The 17,652-nt window shown below is 45.8% G+C and overlaps 1 protein-coding gene across 4 annotated transcripts in view; it reads left to right on the forward strand.

The window, feature by feature from the left end:
• The window catches only part of LOC120894409 (nephrin-like), a 129,720-nt gene that overhangs the window by 92,059 nt on the left and 20,009 nt on the right, over positions 1-17,652 (forward strand). For all 4 annotated transcript variants that reach the window (XM_040296967.1, XM_040296964.1, XM_040296966.1 and 1 more), the window contains exons 7-10: positions 1,199-1,350; positions 6,151-6,295; positions 10,867-11,000; positions 12,834-12,993. In XM_040296967.1, the coding sequence (XP_040152901.1) occupies positions 1,199-1,350; positions 6,151-6,295; positions 10,867-11,000; positions 12,834-12,993 (591 nt within the window). The remainder of the gene's footprint in view (positions 1-1,198; positions 1,351-6,150; positions 6,296-10,866; positions 11,001-12,833; positions 12,994-17,652) is intronic.

Raw genomic sequence — 17,652 nt, forward strand, 5'->3', positions numbered from 1 at the left:
TCCCTGCGTCCAATTTGGCAAAATGGTGCAAAAGTGTGAAACGATAAATGTCAGCATATTTCGACACGCCCACAATGAATTAATTATTCGCCGTTGCCGTTTTTTTCGAGCTGGGTGAACACCTCATCGTGGCAGAGTTTTAATTCGCAAAACCCATTTGCGATATTGGGCCCGCGCTGGTTAAAGTTTAAATAATCGAAACAATATCGTTCGTTCGCTTGCGACGGTGGAAAATGGCGGTGTAAGTAAGAGCTGCATGTGTTGGTGGTAGCTGGTGGTAGCTAAATGATGATAAATTGTTTCCATCATTGGGCTAACACGATGGGCGTGAATTTAATTCCTGTTTAAGCAGCTTCAAGTTCGGTTGGAGTTCGGGTCACGCAAGTCGCAGTAATGTCGCATACCACTAATCTCTAAGTACCGAACCGCAACACCGGTTCAGCCAAATCGTTGCTGAAATTGATCCCAAACGCGATACGGTCCGATAGGCGAACAGATACGACGATAAGAGCATTCCAGCACTGCCACTCTGCCAGCCAGCTAATACATTAATACCGTGCTAAAGTCCCCTTGCTCATCTAATATCCATGTCAATGCACATCAGCACACTCGCCGGTTGCCCAATTGGGGATCTCTCAGGACAGATTTTGCACGGACAGGCGGACTCATCGATTGCGTTACGGTTTGAGGTTCCCTTTTACGCAGCGAGTCGGTTCTTTGCGAGTATTATCTACGGGGTTTTCGTGTAGGTTCCCCTTATGTTCCGGTGAGCTGTACCGGAATGACCTCTTGCCCGCTTACCCGGTAAGTTGATCTTTTGATCAGCTCTGGAATGTCCGTGCGCAATGCAGATGGTTCACCGTGTGTGTTGTGTGATGTGATTTCGAAGAAATGCTGGTAAGAAGATGTATCTAAAACATCTAAAGGCTCAACCGAGAAGGGATAGCGTTTGAAGTCGTACACCACAACATCACCACACTATGACGCACAGACGTATTCACTGGGGGGAAACACGTGTTCGGGCTGTGTTTGTTCGTTTGGATTAATGGGATCGGTTTACTCGGACGACAGCAGGAATCCCCACTATCTCTAAAATCACCCCTACCGAACCGATTACGCCATCTGCGTATAATGTTAGTTTTATATGCGTTTTGTATGAAGCTGTAACACACTTTACCATTATTCTCATTATTTGCAGTGCGACCGCTGTCGGTACGGTTACAGGGTAAAAACCGACCCCTGTCGGCTAACCACACGTATGATCTGCAGTGCGAAGTGCTCGGTTCGCGCCCAGCTCCAACCATTACCTGGTGGAAGGGAAGCACGCAGATGCGTGGTCACCATGAAACGGTAAGTAGCAGATGGTGTCCATCTTTTATGAAGTCTTTCATGTCTCGAATGAATCCAGCACTCCAGCAATGCATTGTGCGTATTTGTGTAGTCTTACTAGCTTTGTGTTTGAAACCTTTGTGTTGTCTCAATTTACTATTCATTAAAATCTGTACATGAAATCAGAGCAATTCTCTCAAGGAGCTACTCAATTTAAATTACCCTATGGGAATTCACCCTACTTACACTTCAACCTTTGAAATCATTAAGTCCGTTAGTTTCGTTATTTGTCTATAAAGCATATGACTTCATAGCAGGCATGTTTTGATTAGAGATTTGATTTCTGGTGTGCACCCACGACTCCGAAACCACTCGTTCCGCCTGTAGTTGTAGCCGTCCGGAGACATTTAACTTCCGGAGGTGTTGTTTTCATGTTTCGCTTTTAGAGTGCACTACAGATCGTTCTTTCTAAAAACACCGGTTCGAGTCAGCAGTAGTCAGAATCGGAGATGAATTACCTGTCCACATAAACATTGCACCAGGAGTCTCCGAGTGACTCCGATCGATTCCGGACGACTTCCATTCGACTCCGACCAACTCCGGATGATTCCGACTCCAGACACCTCCAGACGACTCCATGCGATTCCAAACGGCGCCAGATAGTGCTGGGCGGACCTATCTTCCGGAGTCGGGTCCGAAATGTTCGGTGTCGTATCGAAGTCGACTCCAAATGGTTGCCAACTTCATCCATCACTAATCGTGATACTAAATATTGCAAAATACAAGCTTCCCATACAGTATGGCTGCCATTCCTTCTATCGGTAAACGAATCAGTCAGAATCTAGAATTCTAAAATAGAAATGAAAGTCGGGACTATATGAAAAAAAAGCTCCTGGATATATTGAAGAATGTAATACATTCAATTTTCAATCTGCTTTCGACTTGACTGTACATCCTAGCTATGAGATGGTTCCTGTATTATTTACATTTTAAAATAGAAACAATAATTTTCCTATCATTGGATTCAGATAAAACTATGTCCAACTGACACGAACAACGTGCTAGGAATACCGTTATTGTCAATTCAAACCGAACGATAGCAGATAAGTAATACCGCTAGCCAAATCTAGCCTTTGATGTGGTACAGACACAACTGCGGTGGGAAGCCAAAGTGAACCGACCAACACAACATAGAAAACCGCGATTCAACCGTGTTTTTTTTTTGTCGGTCGGGTCAGCCTGGCACACGCGACTTGGTTTATTGCGATTACAATGCATCATGATGAGTTTGGTCCATTAGTTGCGCTTCCCACCGCTTTGCTGCATCTGCCTACTGTTTAACACCACTCGGTCTCGTGGATGGCCACGTTTGGGTTAACAAATTTGCGGTTGCAATGCCGGAACCTCCCTCTTGACATCATCATTATTAAACATGCAAGCGGGGGAGCAAGAGTAACAATAAAACGCGCACTTTATTGTCATGCTGGGCGAGAGCTGTACGAGGGCTGTGTTACAATATGGTTATATGGTTGATGTTTTTGCGTTGCTTTCCACCCAACACCCGGCTGTGACATTAGTTAGTGTTACGGCTCGAAACGACCAGATCTAAACCACAGCCAACAACGGGGAGAAGGTGAGGTGCGTGGAACGTGATTGAAAAACAAAAAACAAACAAAAACAGATTAATCTGACAGCTAATGGTGAGTGTGTTTTTTCAATTGTTTTAGCAAATGATTAAAATGTGCAATAAGGGTGAGTGTGAATGCAAGCTTTGATGGTAATGGGGAAATGGTCAGCTTTTGACCGTCAGATAAAAGATATCTCATGCGGCGCAAAACACGCGTAAGCCTGCTGTCATCAAAACTACCTTTAAAGAGATATTAAAGTCTATTATCTGTGCTTAGCAGAAATAAGCTTACAGATGAACTACAGCAACGGAGCGTTTTGATTATTAACACTTAAAATGAAGTAATGTTGAAACGTGATTAAAATCGAAACACACATCGAAAACACTGCTTAGTAAATACAGCATGGTAAAATGTGAAATCAACCATTTGCTTACAACAAATCCACTAGAAAAGCCTAAAATAATCGAACATTTCATGTTGGATATGGGTATCAATTCAAAATATGTCAAACATTCATGTTCATTTCAAAAGCTCGCTTAATTGAATTTCAAAGCTCGTATTATTCACCGAAATGCCGAAAAACCCAAACCTATCACCTCTTGGTTTCTGACCGCTTTCAGTCGCACACATAACGAATAGTGAATTATTCTTTCAATCTCTCCATCACTCCAAACCACCCCGTAACATTTAACCTTTTTGTGTACTCTCTTTCTCTCTGTAGCTCTCTCTCTCTCTATCTTCTTCTCTCTCTCTCGCTCTCTCTCTCTCTCTTTCTCTCTTGATTGTGACCTCCTCGCTCCTCCTCCTCCTCGTAAACGAGAGTGGGTGCGGTGCGTTGATAAAGTGCGAACCTTTTGGCGAGTACCTTTCTAACACGTTGTTTTGGTTTTTTGGTTTTAATTTGCATTGTATTTCATCACACCTTGTGCGGCCAGGGTGAATGGTCCGGCCGCGTGTCGGTTTCATGCCGTCGTGGCTGTGGTTAAAAATAATGATCAATTTTCAATTTACTTTCCCAAACCCCTTTTGTTTCAACAACGGTCAGCGTGAAACCGCTCGGGTCCGACACGGATGGTGTGGCACGGGTTGGTTTACTTTTTATTAGTCCGTGGCCGCTTGTTGTGCCGGATGCATGGCGTGAAGTGAAGGCTGTGTGTATCGCTACTACCAACATTGCTAGTAACGATGGACATCGTAGTGAACGTTTGTTCGCATTCAGTTTTATATTTTCTCTGGCTTGTGGATATGGACCGGCTCAGGAAAACGCTTGTTGATTTGTTTTTCCTTTTTGTGAAACAAATGAAGAAACTATTCTAAGGATTTTATAGTTACTTTGTCATTCTTTATTACATTAACCATGAGGCTTTTATATTCACTCTTGATAAAAAGGGTAAATTATGCATCCAAGAAGTGCATAGGACAGATTTCGATTTCTCGCAGACACATAATTATGATTCGCACTGCTTTTGCGATACGTTGAACGAAGAAACTTGTATTTTAATTTGCCAAATTTACTTGACTGACACTGAAACTGATACAACTTCTGCTCCAATACTTTACATTACATTCTTCCACCACTTCAACCCTTACAATACTTCTCGCAACTATTCCTATGTCCTACGTCAAAGTAATGTTGCCCGTGGCTCTTTTGCCACACTGACGTTGCTGGAACGCTGGAAGTCGTCTTCTCGTAACGAAACGTTGCCTCCCTATCGTGACACTTTCTGCGACAGAACTGTGTCATCTATGCTGGAATGTCACCGCGCTCTTCAGTTCCAGTTTCCTGAATTGAACGTGGCCACAGCACCCTTCATCCTTGTTGGTCGGAGAAATGAGCATGCATTGCTGGCAGTTCGTTTCCTCTTTTTTTTGCAGAAAACTGAACCCATTTGCACGTCGTTGCTGTTGCACACGAACTAAAGGGCACGCGGAAGCTCGAGTAGTACTACCCCTCTCCACCCCACTATAACCTACCCTAGTATCACAGTGGCGGGGGATGACAACGGAAGAAAGCTGAAACGATAAGCAAGATACGGTATAAAAATCACTGCGGTTTTGCGAAAATTGCACGCCAATGTGAAACGAGCCGAGTTGTGGGATCGGGCAAGAGGGGGGGAAAGCCGAAGCATGGTAAACGGAACTGTCGGTTCGATGGTGGGGTACCATTTGCTTCTAGTAGTTTCGTTCCCACCAGTAGAGCGGCACTCTTCCTGCAAAGCGTCGGCAAAGCAAAGGAGAGACAGAGACAAATCGGGCGAGGCTCCCGCGCACAGCGTTGGGGTGTTGATAGAAAATTGCAATTTGTATGCAAATTTCGTCCCCAATAATAACAATAATAATACGAAATTTATTACATTGTGACAGTTTGCACGCAAAAGCGCAAAGGGAATGCAAGGGAAAACAATGCCGAAGAGTTTTGGCCGAAGAGAGCTGGTTGGTTGGGTTTGGTGAAATTTGTTCACCGAATCCAAACCAGCAGAGCAGGGTGAGTTCGCTTGGTTTGCATGGCTTTGGTAGGGTTGGTGGTGGTGTCCGTTAAAAGTGACGACATTTGCTCGTCCCTCTTACCACACTGCTACCGCTGGAATGTGCAATAATTTGTGAAAAATGCTAGTGAAGCATCAACAAAAGGAAGGAGTTGCTTCTTCAATATACTTAAGTTTTTTGGGGAAATTCTAGTTTGTGGCTCTAACAAAAGGAATTTAATCAAAGGGGTAAAAGAAAATTGGTTGCAAAACTAAACGAAGACTAAAAAACTAGATGGTTTGTATGTTCCAATCTAATTTTATTATTATCTGCAAAATTAAATAAGACAGTCATTACTTCCTTCTCCCTACAATGGTTTATCTTGACGCAACTGCCAATATAAGTCATTTTGTAATTGATGCTTGATTGATTCTTCTTCGTTGTAACTGATGCTCCCGTAACCTAGGAAACAACAGCACTTTCACATCTCAACAAATTGAACAAATATTCAATACAAACACAATCCACTACTAATGCACGAAGATAATCAAACATATTTACAGAAATGGTTGTGATAGTTCGTAGACTCATGCCTCGATCACGTTTGCTCTTTTTCGCTCTCACATTCTCTCCATGTCCATGTTTCAACATCACCCACTTGACATACTCATTATAAAATGCATACGTAATTCTAATCCCTGCCGAACCGGCTTCTCTCCCATTCCAGACCGATCCGGACGGTAACGTCACCGTGTCGATACTGAGCTTCCGGCCCACCATCGACGATAAGGGCAAATATTTGTCGTGCCGGGCGGAGATGGCCGTCATCCCGGATGCCGGCAAGGAGGATGGCTGGAAGCTTGACATCTACCGTAAGTACGCCTCGGGGTGTTGGAATGCCATCGCCTTCACAACCGTTCTCCCCGGGGCGGGGCACATTTAGACATTGATGAAAGCCACGACGTTTCGCAACCGCACAACTCGCCGATGAACTGCCGATTGCGCAGGCCAGCATGGTTGTGACACTGTGCCGATTCTTGGTAGTCACAGTCGTGCCACTGTCGTGTCCGGGGTGTTGTCCCAGCATTGTTGACAGCTTTCACGTCAAACACGGCTTCTCATTGGCCTTCCCTCATCACTCCGTTCCGCGTCTGTTGCCGTGTTTGATGCGTTAATTTTGCTCCCGCTGGAGCCCATCGCCGCATGTGAATGTAGATGAAGATAATTAAAAATTCATTACAACCGCGACTGCCATACCATAACCACAGTGCGCCCTACCCCCTGGGACGAGCGGCAAACTCTCTCTCTCTCTCTCTCTCTCTCTCTCTCTCTCTCTCTCTCTCTCTCGGGTGTCTTTCGCTGTGCGCCTCTATCGTACGGTGTGGAAAAGCGTCCATCCCTTCTGGCTCATTGCCGGAGCATTTGAATCTCATCGGTGGTGTAGCGTGTAGCACAGCGAAAGCCGTGTTTTCATCCCCGGTGCCCAACACGGCCCCATGGTAAACTCGACGGGTGAAGAAGGTCTTTCGCGTCTTTCACTGCCCGGAACCGTGGGATTATAACGCCACCCTTCCTACATCTGTTTTTCAAACTCTTGACCTTCTTGGTAGCAGTGCGCGATGAAAACCGTGTGGCTTTGGCTCCATCCCGAGGCGCCGGTGAAGTGTAGCGTTGCGGAACCTTAATCAAATTTGCGACCATTTGTAGGTCGATTGTTTCCCTTTTTTAAAACCCATCTCAACGATGGGATTGCCCACCACGCTCATTCCTTTACAGGGTTGGGAAAATTCCCACGCGTGTAGCGGTCAGCCGGAGTACGAGGGGGTGGGTTTGCACACTGCTGCTCAACCCTTCCGGGACAGATTGGACACTTTCCCAGCAAAATAGCAGCGAGCTCGCTGTCACTCAGTGTGCCACGGTTTGGTGGCGGTACCGGCGGTACTGGCGGATCGACGCCGGGCGGTGGTCGTGTTGCGGGACCGGGTATACGGGTGTAACTGTCATGTCTGTCATCGCAGTACGCCTCGGTGTCATTAGGAGACCGATTCCAGCGACGTCGGCATCGTTTGTTGCTATGCAGGGAAGAGGGTTATGTCGTTTTTTCTGTTTTTTTCTTTCTCTCTCTCGCGGGAAGGATTCATTGTTCGGAAGGTTTTGCGATGCGGTTCCATCGTGCTTCCGTCTGCTTGCGTCCGGTGCTGTTGATAGGTTGTACTAATTCGTTACGTGCCATGTAACAGACGTTTTATACGTTCCAGCATGATGGTGTGGCTTTTTCTGTTTTTTTTTTAAGCTTTCGAGATTAAACGGGTTTTCAATGTAACTTTAACGTTTGTTAATGTACAATCTTTTGCTTCAACTTTGTGCTTCGGAAATAAAAAAAAAGATTAATTTAATAAAACGATCTTGCAGCGCACTTTTGAGAGTTTTTTTCGTTGAAAATTTTACTAATATTACTTAATTCAAAACAATGTCTTCAAGCACACTAATCTTAATTTCACAATGTTTAATGCTTGTTTTGAAAAACGATTTACTAACCTTCAATTCACCATCACCATGGTGCCCTGTACCTTGCGCATGATATCAAAAGATCCTTTTTCGCTGTAATCCTAACAGCTAAACATTGCCCTTCCCTCTCTTCCCCTTCTTGCCCTTGGGGACACTCGTTTCTTTGGCCCTGCAACATGCTTGGAATGTGTAATGTGCGTCCCACGTTTCGCTGTACTGTCCCAGACGGCTCGGGTGCTAATTATAAAAAAGGATGAATACTGTACAATTCGAAAGGATACACACCGAGTAAACAAATCTCCTGTCTCTCTCTCTCTCTCTCTCTCTCTCGCTTCCCAGCGGGCATCTTTCGTCCGCCCTCGGTCCCATCCTGCCCGGGCCCCGGCATTGAGGATAATACCTAAATCATACACATTCCACACTATGCCAGCTTGTGCAAAATCTCATTTGAAGGAAATGCCGCAAGGAAATCTACTCCCGTGCACAACCCACCCCACCCACCGCATTACATCCGGCTGCCCGGTGGTTCGTTATTTTACACCCACCCCTTCCGGGCATGGCTTGTACCTGTGTTTGTGTGTGTGTATATATGTATGTGGCATCATTTAACGGGAGCCTTGCCATACTCTGCCTGAGTGAGAAATAATACTACGTGGATAAACTTGTTACCGGGACGGCATCAAGTCGGTGGAAAAACAGATATTAAGCGTGAAAGAGGGGAGTGGGCTTAGCTTATTATTCAAGTTTATGGTTTTATAACGGAATCAAACATCCCGAGGACTTTGTGTGCCCTGGGGGGCCGCTGTGCTGTCGCCGTTGTTTGCTCCCGTGTGGCCGACCAGCGGACGCACATTAGCGGCACTTTCTCATGATTTATTCATGGCTGTCTGGTTCGGTACTTTTCTTGCAAGCGCGCTAATGCGTGAGGCACCACCCCGTCGATAGCTAGGCGAACTTTAAACAAATTTGTTTTTTTTTTGTTTCCACAGACGATCAAGCTGCAGTGCATGGACAGTTCGAGTCATGCGATATAAGCAATCGATTTTGTACGGGGTTTTTATGAAACCGGTAAAACATATAGGAAATATTATCTACCCCAACAGCTTTGCTTAACGGTCGAACTGTTTGGGGCGAGTTTGATATTAATTAAAACTCGACAAACCCTTTCGTTTAGGGCCCCTAGGAAAACTCTCCACTACACATGCCCCGACATCTTTCAATCTCTGCTCAAACGCAAACACGCAGTGCACCCGTGCCCGTACGTGAAACGGCGTTATGAAAGCTCATATAAACTTACTACACGGCACTTTTTCGGACCTTTGGAAAGTTATTCATCGTTCACCGTTTCAAAGGGCCTCGGCCAACACTGAGGTGACGCGGGTAGCTTCGTGCCAAAAGCAGTTGCAGCAACACCGGATGTGCGGGGCAGTGGGGGGGGGGGCTGGCAAGTGAGAAACCAATGCGTAGGTACCAGCCCCATCGAATTTTGGGTTTTGAGAAGCAATTTCGGGAAAGTTGTTAGCTACTCAGCGCTTCTTTGATCTTGGACCGTACCCAGCGCTTAGAAACAGCCCCAGGATCGTACGGTACTCTGACCCGGTGGTCATGTACAGCTGGACGCATCAAGAATGATCCACGCCTCACCAACCCCATCCACTCTTGCTCCGCAATCTGAGGGGCCAAATCGTTGAAGACTGCACTCTGTGGCACTCTGCTGTCACCGTTTGGATGTTTGGTGATAGCTTTTTGGGAAAGGAAATTGATGAGTTTGGGTCCGCTATTGGTACGAAATGAGCTCTCGCTAGCATGGTTGATGATTTTGCATCTTTCCTCGTTCCGGTGACACTATCGGCAGTGGTAGGGTGCTGATCCGTGGGATGGCATACTAATGATTGAGCGAACGAAATATGCGATCATAGCATCATGCAAGAGCTTACTTAATACATCCACAGTAGCTGTACGATGTGCTGCACACGTTTTGCGAAACTCAGATTAAATTAGTATACTGTATTTATAGCATATAGTGTTTGTTAGACTTTTCAGCCATGTTTTGCTACATATTTTTGGGACGACATTAAACCCGCCATTGAGATTAGTCACGGTTGCAATGAGTGACGTTTTCAGTCATATTAAACGTCACAAAAAAATGCATATTTCACGTGCTATCCTAAAAGACCAGGTGGCCGCACTCTTTTCTACCAGCTTTCTAGTAATAAACATGTTCTCTTTATCGTTTAACTGGCACCAAACCCTTTGACGGCAATGTAAAGAAAAGAGAAAAAGACCCCAAAAAGATGTCCCACAAATGGCTCTACCCTGTACAGATTGCGCAAAACAATGCATCGCACTTCCTTATGATGCAATTATCCTCAGCTGTGGCATTACCCGCTCGAAGCTTTAGCGCAAACAAATGTCTTCCTTAGTTTCTTACCTGCCCTGTGCGAAAGTTCACCACACCGGGGAGAGAGGACCCGACGATCCCGTGGAAGCTAAACAACAGCTAAAGCACATTTTTAATGCCGGATAAACATTCTTTTCATACTCGCTGCTCAACTCAACCCGGATCCTCTTAATTCGGTGCACTTTTTTATAAGTCCTTGTACACTCTTCATCGTCCCCCCCTTCAACTACAACTCCGAGACGCGTGGGAATTTTCCCCATTGCTTGTGTACAGGAACAAAAACACTCCCCCACCGCACCGAAAAACAACCTTTTAACCATTTTAAATGGTCACCACGTATTCGTTTGTTAATTAATTTTACAACTATCACGCCCTCGCTCGAAAAACTCCGCTCAGGAGTGTACTTTTTGTGTGTTTCTTTTTTGTCCGGAGCAGCCCTTTATTTTCAACCCTCTGTTTTTTCCTGTTACTTCCTAGTATTTATCGTCTACCCTGCTAACCCTTTCACTCTCTTTCGCGCCGTTTCATTTGCAGACATTCCCGTGGTGACGCTCGAGTACGGTACGAACTACAACTACACCTCCTCCATCCCGGAAGGGGTCGACGTGTACTTCGAGTGCAACATCAAATCCAACCCGTGGGTGTACAAAGTGATCTGGCGTCATTACGTAAGTGTTGCCGGTGACCGACAGTAGCGCATGGCCATGGCATGGCAACCAGAAAGTAACTTCTACTGATTGTAGAGTAAGAGACAAAAAGCACAGACACACACAAACGATACAACACAACCTGTAAGGCACACGGTGAATATCTCATGCAAGGGATGGGGAGAAGAAAAATTAAATGCTACCCCGTGGCACACATAAAAACAAATTAATCCTTATGTTTTATGATGAAGCAACTCTTACCCAACACTCACCAACTCCTGGTGCCAAGCGACCACTGTAGCTGGACAGGGCAGGAAAAAAAGATAGGAAACTGCCCGGTTTTTTTGCTGTGCGTTCGCATATACAACCCAACAGGAGGGAAAATCCCCGCAAGCCTGCATCCTTACAAAAGGGTCATCACTTGCCACTGACCCTGATGCTGCATGTGTCATCCTAATGTCTGGATCGTCTGGCAAAATGATACATTCGAGCGTGTGGTGGAGGCGCCTCCACCCCGCCATTATCTGATGTCGTTTGTTTTATTACGAATTTGCCCCATCCAGCAACCAGTGCCCCATTCGGGTGCGGCCGTACCACCCGGATAAATTGCGTTTTCGCTTGCAGTGCCGGACATAGCCGATTCTACCAAAACACAACACGATGGTACGATGGTTCTTTGGTAATGACCTCCACTACTAATGCTTTTGTTGCGAGTTGCTGCCTTTCCCGCTCTCTTCACCGTCAGCCAAACATCGTTTCATTTCCCTTCCACCGTATAGAGAGTTGACCTTTACACACTTTCCCACTGAAATCGTGGTAGCGACTACAAGCAAAACAGTACATGTAAAACGGAAATGGGACTCAACAACAACAAAAAAACGTACACATAGGACAAATAATGGGGCCTAAATGGAGAGGCCAGTGAGCTAGATACCAAAAAGTGCCAGCGGTCAAAGTGATGCGTAACACTAATTATCTTCTTTTATTGCCACGCTGGATGTTATTAATTTAGAGAGCTATCTTGCGACGGTTGTCGTACATTCACCGACGGGTATGATAGGACAGGACAAACAGGCACTGCTATGAATTTATAGTCGCTGGAATCATCGTTTTTCGGACAGGAACGTACAGGAACGTCTCCCACCACGTCCTGGCGCGATGAAGCTAACCGGGGGGGAGACTAATTTATCCGTGGCACAGATCTTGGGCAAACGTTGGACACGGGTAGCTTTCGCTGGGGGCCGCCGGCACGGAAACTGACTCCCTATCGCATTTTGCAAATGAGCGAAAGCGATCGGTTGGGACGCAAAACCAAGCCAAGATGTAGATTAAGTGCGTACCAAATTAAACGGCTCCGAAGCGAAAGGTCGTCATAATTATTTCACTCTTAAAGGCGTATTTTGTCGAGGGGAGGTGCCCTGTGTGTGCTGTTGTTCACTCTTGTCCTTCTCTTATTTTTGGGGTTTGTCCTTTGTTTGGAACATTTTTCCGTCGCCCTGTTAACCTCACAGCGGAAATGCTCCGTGACCGGAAGGGACGGTTGTTTTTTTCTAAGGTTTGTTTCTGAATAATGTTTCATCTTGAGCAAGGCCATACGGGTCATTTTTCCTTTTTCCCAGCAACATCCAAGAAACATTGCCAGAAGGAAATAGAAAAAAATCTTTGCTTGGTTATAAAATCGGCAAAAGACGCCCTCTTGTAGTGTGCAATAAAAATGGGACATTCTTATAATTTTTGGGCTAGTAGCTTTTGTAGCTAGCATTCGCAATGCTGGGACAATTTCGCCACACACATTTACTTTCATTGCGTTGCATCATTTTTCTCTTTCTCTGTCTCTCTCTCACTTCCCTGCAGGGCAAGGAGCTGGTCAACAATCCTTCCGAAGGCGTTACCGTATCGAACCAGAGCCTGGTGCTGCAGAATGTGAGCCGCAACCGGGCCGGACAGTACACATGCGTCGGCAGCAACCGGGAGGGCGACGGGGAGAGCAACCCCGTCCATCTGGACATAAAGTGTAAGTATGATGATGGTATTGTTGCCCCTGCCGTCCCCCTGCCCCGGTGGGCTGCCCTGGGCTGCTGATTATGCTGATTATGCGTACGTCGTTTACTGTGCTGCCGCAGTGATGCTGCAAACAGGCGAAGTGCTGCAGGGTCCCCGTGTATGGTTGTGTTGGCAAAAAAAAGAAAAACAAAATGGAACGAATGAGGGAATCTGCCGGTCATTTGCAGCACATGCCTACGGGCTTGAATTTATTTATTTCACTGTTCTTATTTGTGGCTATGGATGGACGTTTGAAAAAAATGCCTCCCAATGAGCATAATGTTTCACCGATGAGGGGTTAAGCCCTAAATGAAGGCAAACCGTTTGAGATCCTCTTGAAGAGCCTGGTAGTAGAAAATGAAATGAATAGAGATTTTGGGCATTATGCAGAAGAAGTAAAACATCAATAGGTGCATGAATGATGGACGATCCGAGGAGAATTGAAAGAGTGCTTCTTTACGATGTATTCAAAGCCTGGAAAGATTGTTTGATGTTGGTTGTGTATGGAACCTGTTCCCTGGTACTGGTAAAGTAAAAACAAATGTTACGATTTATCCTTAGCTTTAACAGTGTAAGGAAATCCTTCTTTTACTTTTCTCGACCATTCCAAATTATTCTTGTTGTATTGGGCTGAAATTTATTATTAATCTCAATGCCTAATTTAAAACATTTAAATTATCAACTGTGATAATTATTTCAGTTAAGTTATTTAGACTAGTTTATTTATTTTTCTTACTTTCTTTCTTACATATCTTCATTTTTGGCTATTTCTAAATTGATAATTTTTCAAGCGTTTTAACTTTCAAAAAACGATTGTCCCAAAGATACTTCGAGCGAATAAAATAGCCACAAACAAAACACAAAAAACCAACCATCATTCTTTCAGTAAATTTACTAAAGCATCCAGCACACTGGCAAAGCTTTTGCTCGCATTGTCAGAGTGGATTACTCCAACGCTGCCCGCCGCGCCTCCCGTAGGCTGATCATTCCGCACTCAGAGGTGAAGGGTTTCTTCGTTTATTACATTTCCTGATTTTTCATCGCACTACGAACTAGGATCAACCAGAACCGTTCGTTACGCACGGGGGTTTCTGTTCCTGCGCAACTGTCCTTTCTATCGTGCCACTTCAAAGTACGAGAGTGTCGCCGCTCTTCGCTTGATGGTACACTTTTTCTGAAGACACAATTTTCGTCCATTTCGCTGCGGCACACAGCCACCACCCTCCTCCGCCATCAACGATGGCCGTGCTTGGCGTGCTCTAGGATGTACCATTTCATTCGCCCATTTTCCACCAAACCCGGGCAGACCGATGTAGCAACCAAAAAGAAAAGCGCGTTGAAAGCTTCAGTGAGTTTCTTAATTAGATTTGTGGTGTTAAAAAGGATCGTCTCTATTTGATGCTTACGGGCCCTTTCGCTGGAGCTACAATCTATCTCTCCCGCGGCGCTTGGATAAGGGTAAGGGAGTCCGGCTTTGGATGACCGCACCGACACAACCACCTGTCCTGTCCTGGCGTTGGTACCCGGCTTTCGGGTGGGTCTAGCAAGACTTTGGTGCGTTCCAATGACGACGACGACGACGACGACGACGACGACGACGACGACGACGACGACGACTATTTCACATCAAAACGACCATCGACTTACGGTCGACCACACGCCCATCGCCCCGCTTAGCCTTTAGCGCCCCTCGCAATCGAGAGTGGAACTCACGGGCAGAAAGCGAAAGAGCGAGCAAAAAAACAAGTCCTGAGATGCGAGACGCTTCTTCCGGCCCGGGCCCCAGTAGTGGCGTGGCTGGTGTGAGTTTAACGTGGAATTTTAATTTTGATAGCATCAGCTTCCGTTCACCATTTGGCGTTCCGGCAGGCAGAGGCAGGAGGGGTGATGTCTACCGGTCGACACCGACGGTGCGACTCTTGAGATGGATTTATGTTTGCGAAAAGAAGCCTCGGAGACGGGTTTTGTCGTGATCCCGGTGTGTAAGGAAGAAGAAAACAAAAGGAACCCATTTCCTGTGAAGGCGAAGCCACAAAAACCGGCAGCATTTCGTTTCGGTGTTGGCTTCCGTTGCTGTTTTTGCGCCGGGTGATGGCAGGAATCCATCCATCCTGCGCTGAGAATGGGACCTTTTTCTTGCAGCCTGCGACAGTGGTGTGGAAATGTGTGCCGGGCATCCGGGCGCTGCCCGCATCATTTGTGCCGTGTGCCGTTTGGCAGTGCGTGCGTGGTACCGAAATGAAATTATTCTTCCATTCTTCTCGTCGAGCGACGGTGTGACAATGTCTCCCCGTTAAGGTGTGGAAGGTGTCGCGCGATAAAAAGCATTGCCAGAAAAAAAAGAAGACACCAACCGATGTCACGCAGAAATTAAGACATCTAGAGGTGAATTAACAATTCATCTGTCCTTTTTGCAATGGTGAACTTTCTTTTGTACTTCCTCTTTTTTTGGTAGTTGTTTAAGGATGAGCGTCTTGGGGGTTCTTTTGGTTACAGATGCCACAAAACAAGAAGCATAAAAAAAGTTTTTATTTTTTATTTTTGTTGTTAAAAAACTCAGCATAGTTTCATGTTAAAACGGCAAAAAGCGATACTTTGTCGAGCTACTGTTCAGCTGAAAACATTCCTCACTGCATACGTACTTGACATTGCGCTTGTCGCAGCACTTTTCAGTCCATTGATTTTCATCTCAAATGGAAAGGATTGAAAAAATCCGTATAAATCTTAAACGTATTCTTAAGGATTGTATAGCTGGCTGTTACCTTTCTCAGACAAACCAGCTCCAAAGCAATCCCACCGTATTATCTTTTCCCTTTCTTTCCACTCAATTCCGTCATACTTTGGCTTCGCAACGGTTAGCTGTAACGTTTGTAAGTTTATCGCAAACTGCCGCATAACATCGCTGCAGCTCTTCGCTTCATCTTGAAAATGTTGCCCGTTCTTCCTTGCGTTGACTTTGTTCATTGAGTGGAAAATAAAAATCACAAACTAATGCCCAAGTGGGCGGAATTTTCACATCACGCTTCAAGTGGCGATGGCAGCGGCGCAAAGTGGCCAAACGATGGTATTGTTGGCATTTTATGGTTTTTCATAACTTTTCACGTGGAAATATTTTGCTTGCGGTATGAAAAATTAACTCCCCTCTCGATATGCTTGTTAACCGAACCCAATATAGTGTGAGTGCAATAGTACCGTACCGTGTGCCATCTCACCATGAAAGGAAAGCAAGAAAGGAAACGTAACACCATATGGTCCAGATGGTCAATCTATCACACCAGCATCGGCACAAGGACGACCGAGGCTTACTGTTACTTTTGATAGTCAACCTCCACTATTGTTCAAACACTACCCCAGTAACGGGCACGCCCGAAGAAAAGGACGCGCTGCTACGCGCTTATCAAGCGCTGACATGTGGCTTTCTTCCCTACCCTAAGGGAACACGCATGACACCCCCGTTGGTCGTGTGGTGGGTGTGAAAAATTTAGCACACGTTTGCTCCTTTTTCCCCCTTTAGCCCTATCTTCTGCTTGACGAACTGTGCAACGTGACGACACGCTCGTGTCGCACAGCCAGTGCGCAACAAGGAGTGGCGCAACCGACACAGCCCGCTCACAGCACGGCACGGGATGAAAATAATGATTACTGGGGATGCGAAGGAAAACAATCAATTTTATCGCCCAACGACAGCAGCAGCAGCAGCCGCCGCCGCCTGCACAGCAATGCCACAGTGACAATGGATCGATTTCGGAGCTGATTCTATTTGTTCCGGTGTGGAGCGAAGATGGTAGGGAAGCACCAGAGCCGGAAGTCAGCGCAATATCCTCGGCGAAGCATCCCATCAGGGGTGGCATTCCCGTGCCAACGGTATCCTCATCAGGCGTACCATTCTTTCACCCCGTATCCGTTTCAGCGTACCGAGTGTGTGTGTGTGTGTGCTGTCGGTGTGCAGTGATGGGAACCCCTTTTGCAAGCAACCCCATGGCCCGAAGCGTGCACACAAGCTGGGCTACCATACCATTCTAGCTTCCGGAAGTTGATTGAATTAACACGGCACCCACGTGAAGGGCGAGAGCGTGAATGAAAGGGAATTTAGCACCCAACACACGGCTTGCGTGCTGTTTGGGTGATGTTTTCTTCCTCTCTCTCTCGCGCGAGTTGGAAGGCAAGCAAAACAAAAGAAATCATCTCCCTTCGCTACATTACGCTAACCGATATGGATTGGATTTCTACTACTGTTACAAACTGCTTCCCACCTCTCTCCACAGAAATGAGCCCATCAGCTAGGGGGGTGCTGATTCCATGTTCAGCGAAGGGGACGATTGTGTGGCCAACGGTGTGGATAAGTGTTTTCCATGCAGCTGCTCTCTTAATATAGAGAAACGGTCACTGACACTGCATCTGCAACGAAAGGGAAAGAGGAAAAGAGGGAGGAACGTTTGTATCAGATTACATTTAAAGATATTTACAGCCTTGGACTATGCCCTGGAGCTTCCTTTTACTCTTCGAAACATCACATGAAAATGTTTACGTTACAGAAATTTTAAAATCATAGTTTCTAAGAATCCATAGTCAGGTTCAAACCATCATTTAAACTATCTGACTTAGACTGTTTTTTTACAAATCTTTCAAT

This window comes from Anopheles arabiensis, chromosome 2 (assembly GCF_016920715.1).
Source record: "Anopheles arabiensis isolate DONGOLA chromosome 2, AaraD3, whole genome shotgun sequence".
In the NCBI taxonomy this organism is placed as follows: domain Eukaryota; kingdom Metazoa; phylum Arthropoda; class Insecta; order Diptera; family Culicidae; genus Anopheles; species Anopheles arabiensis.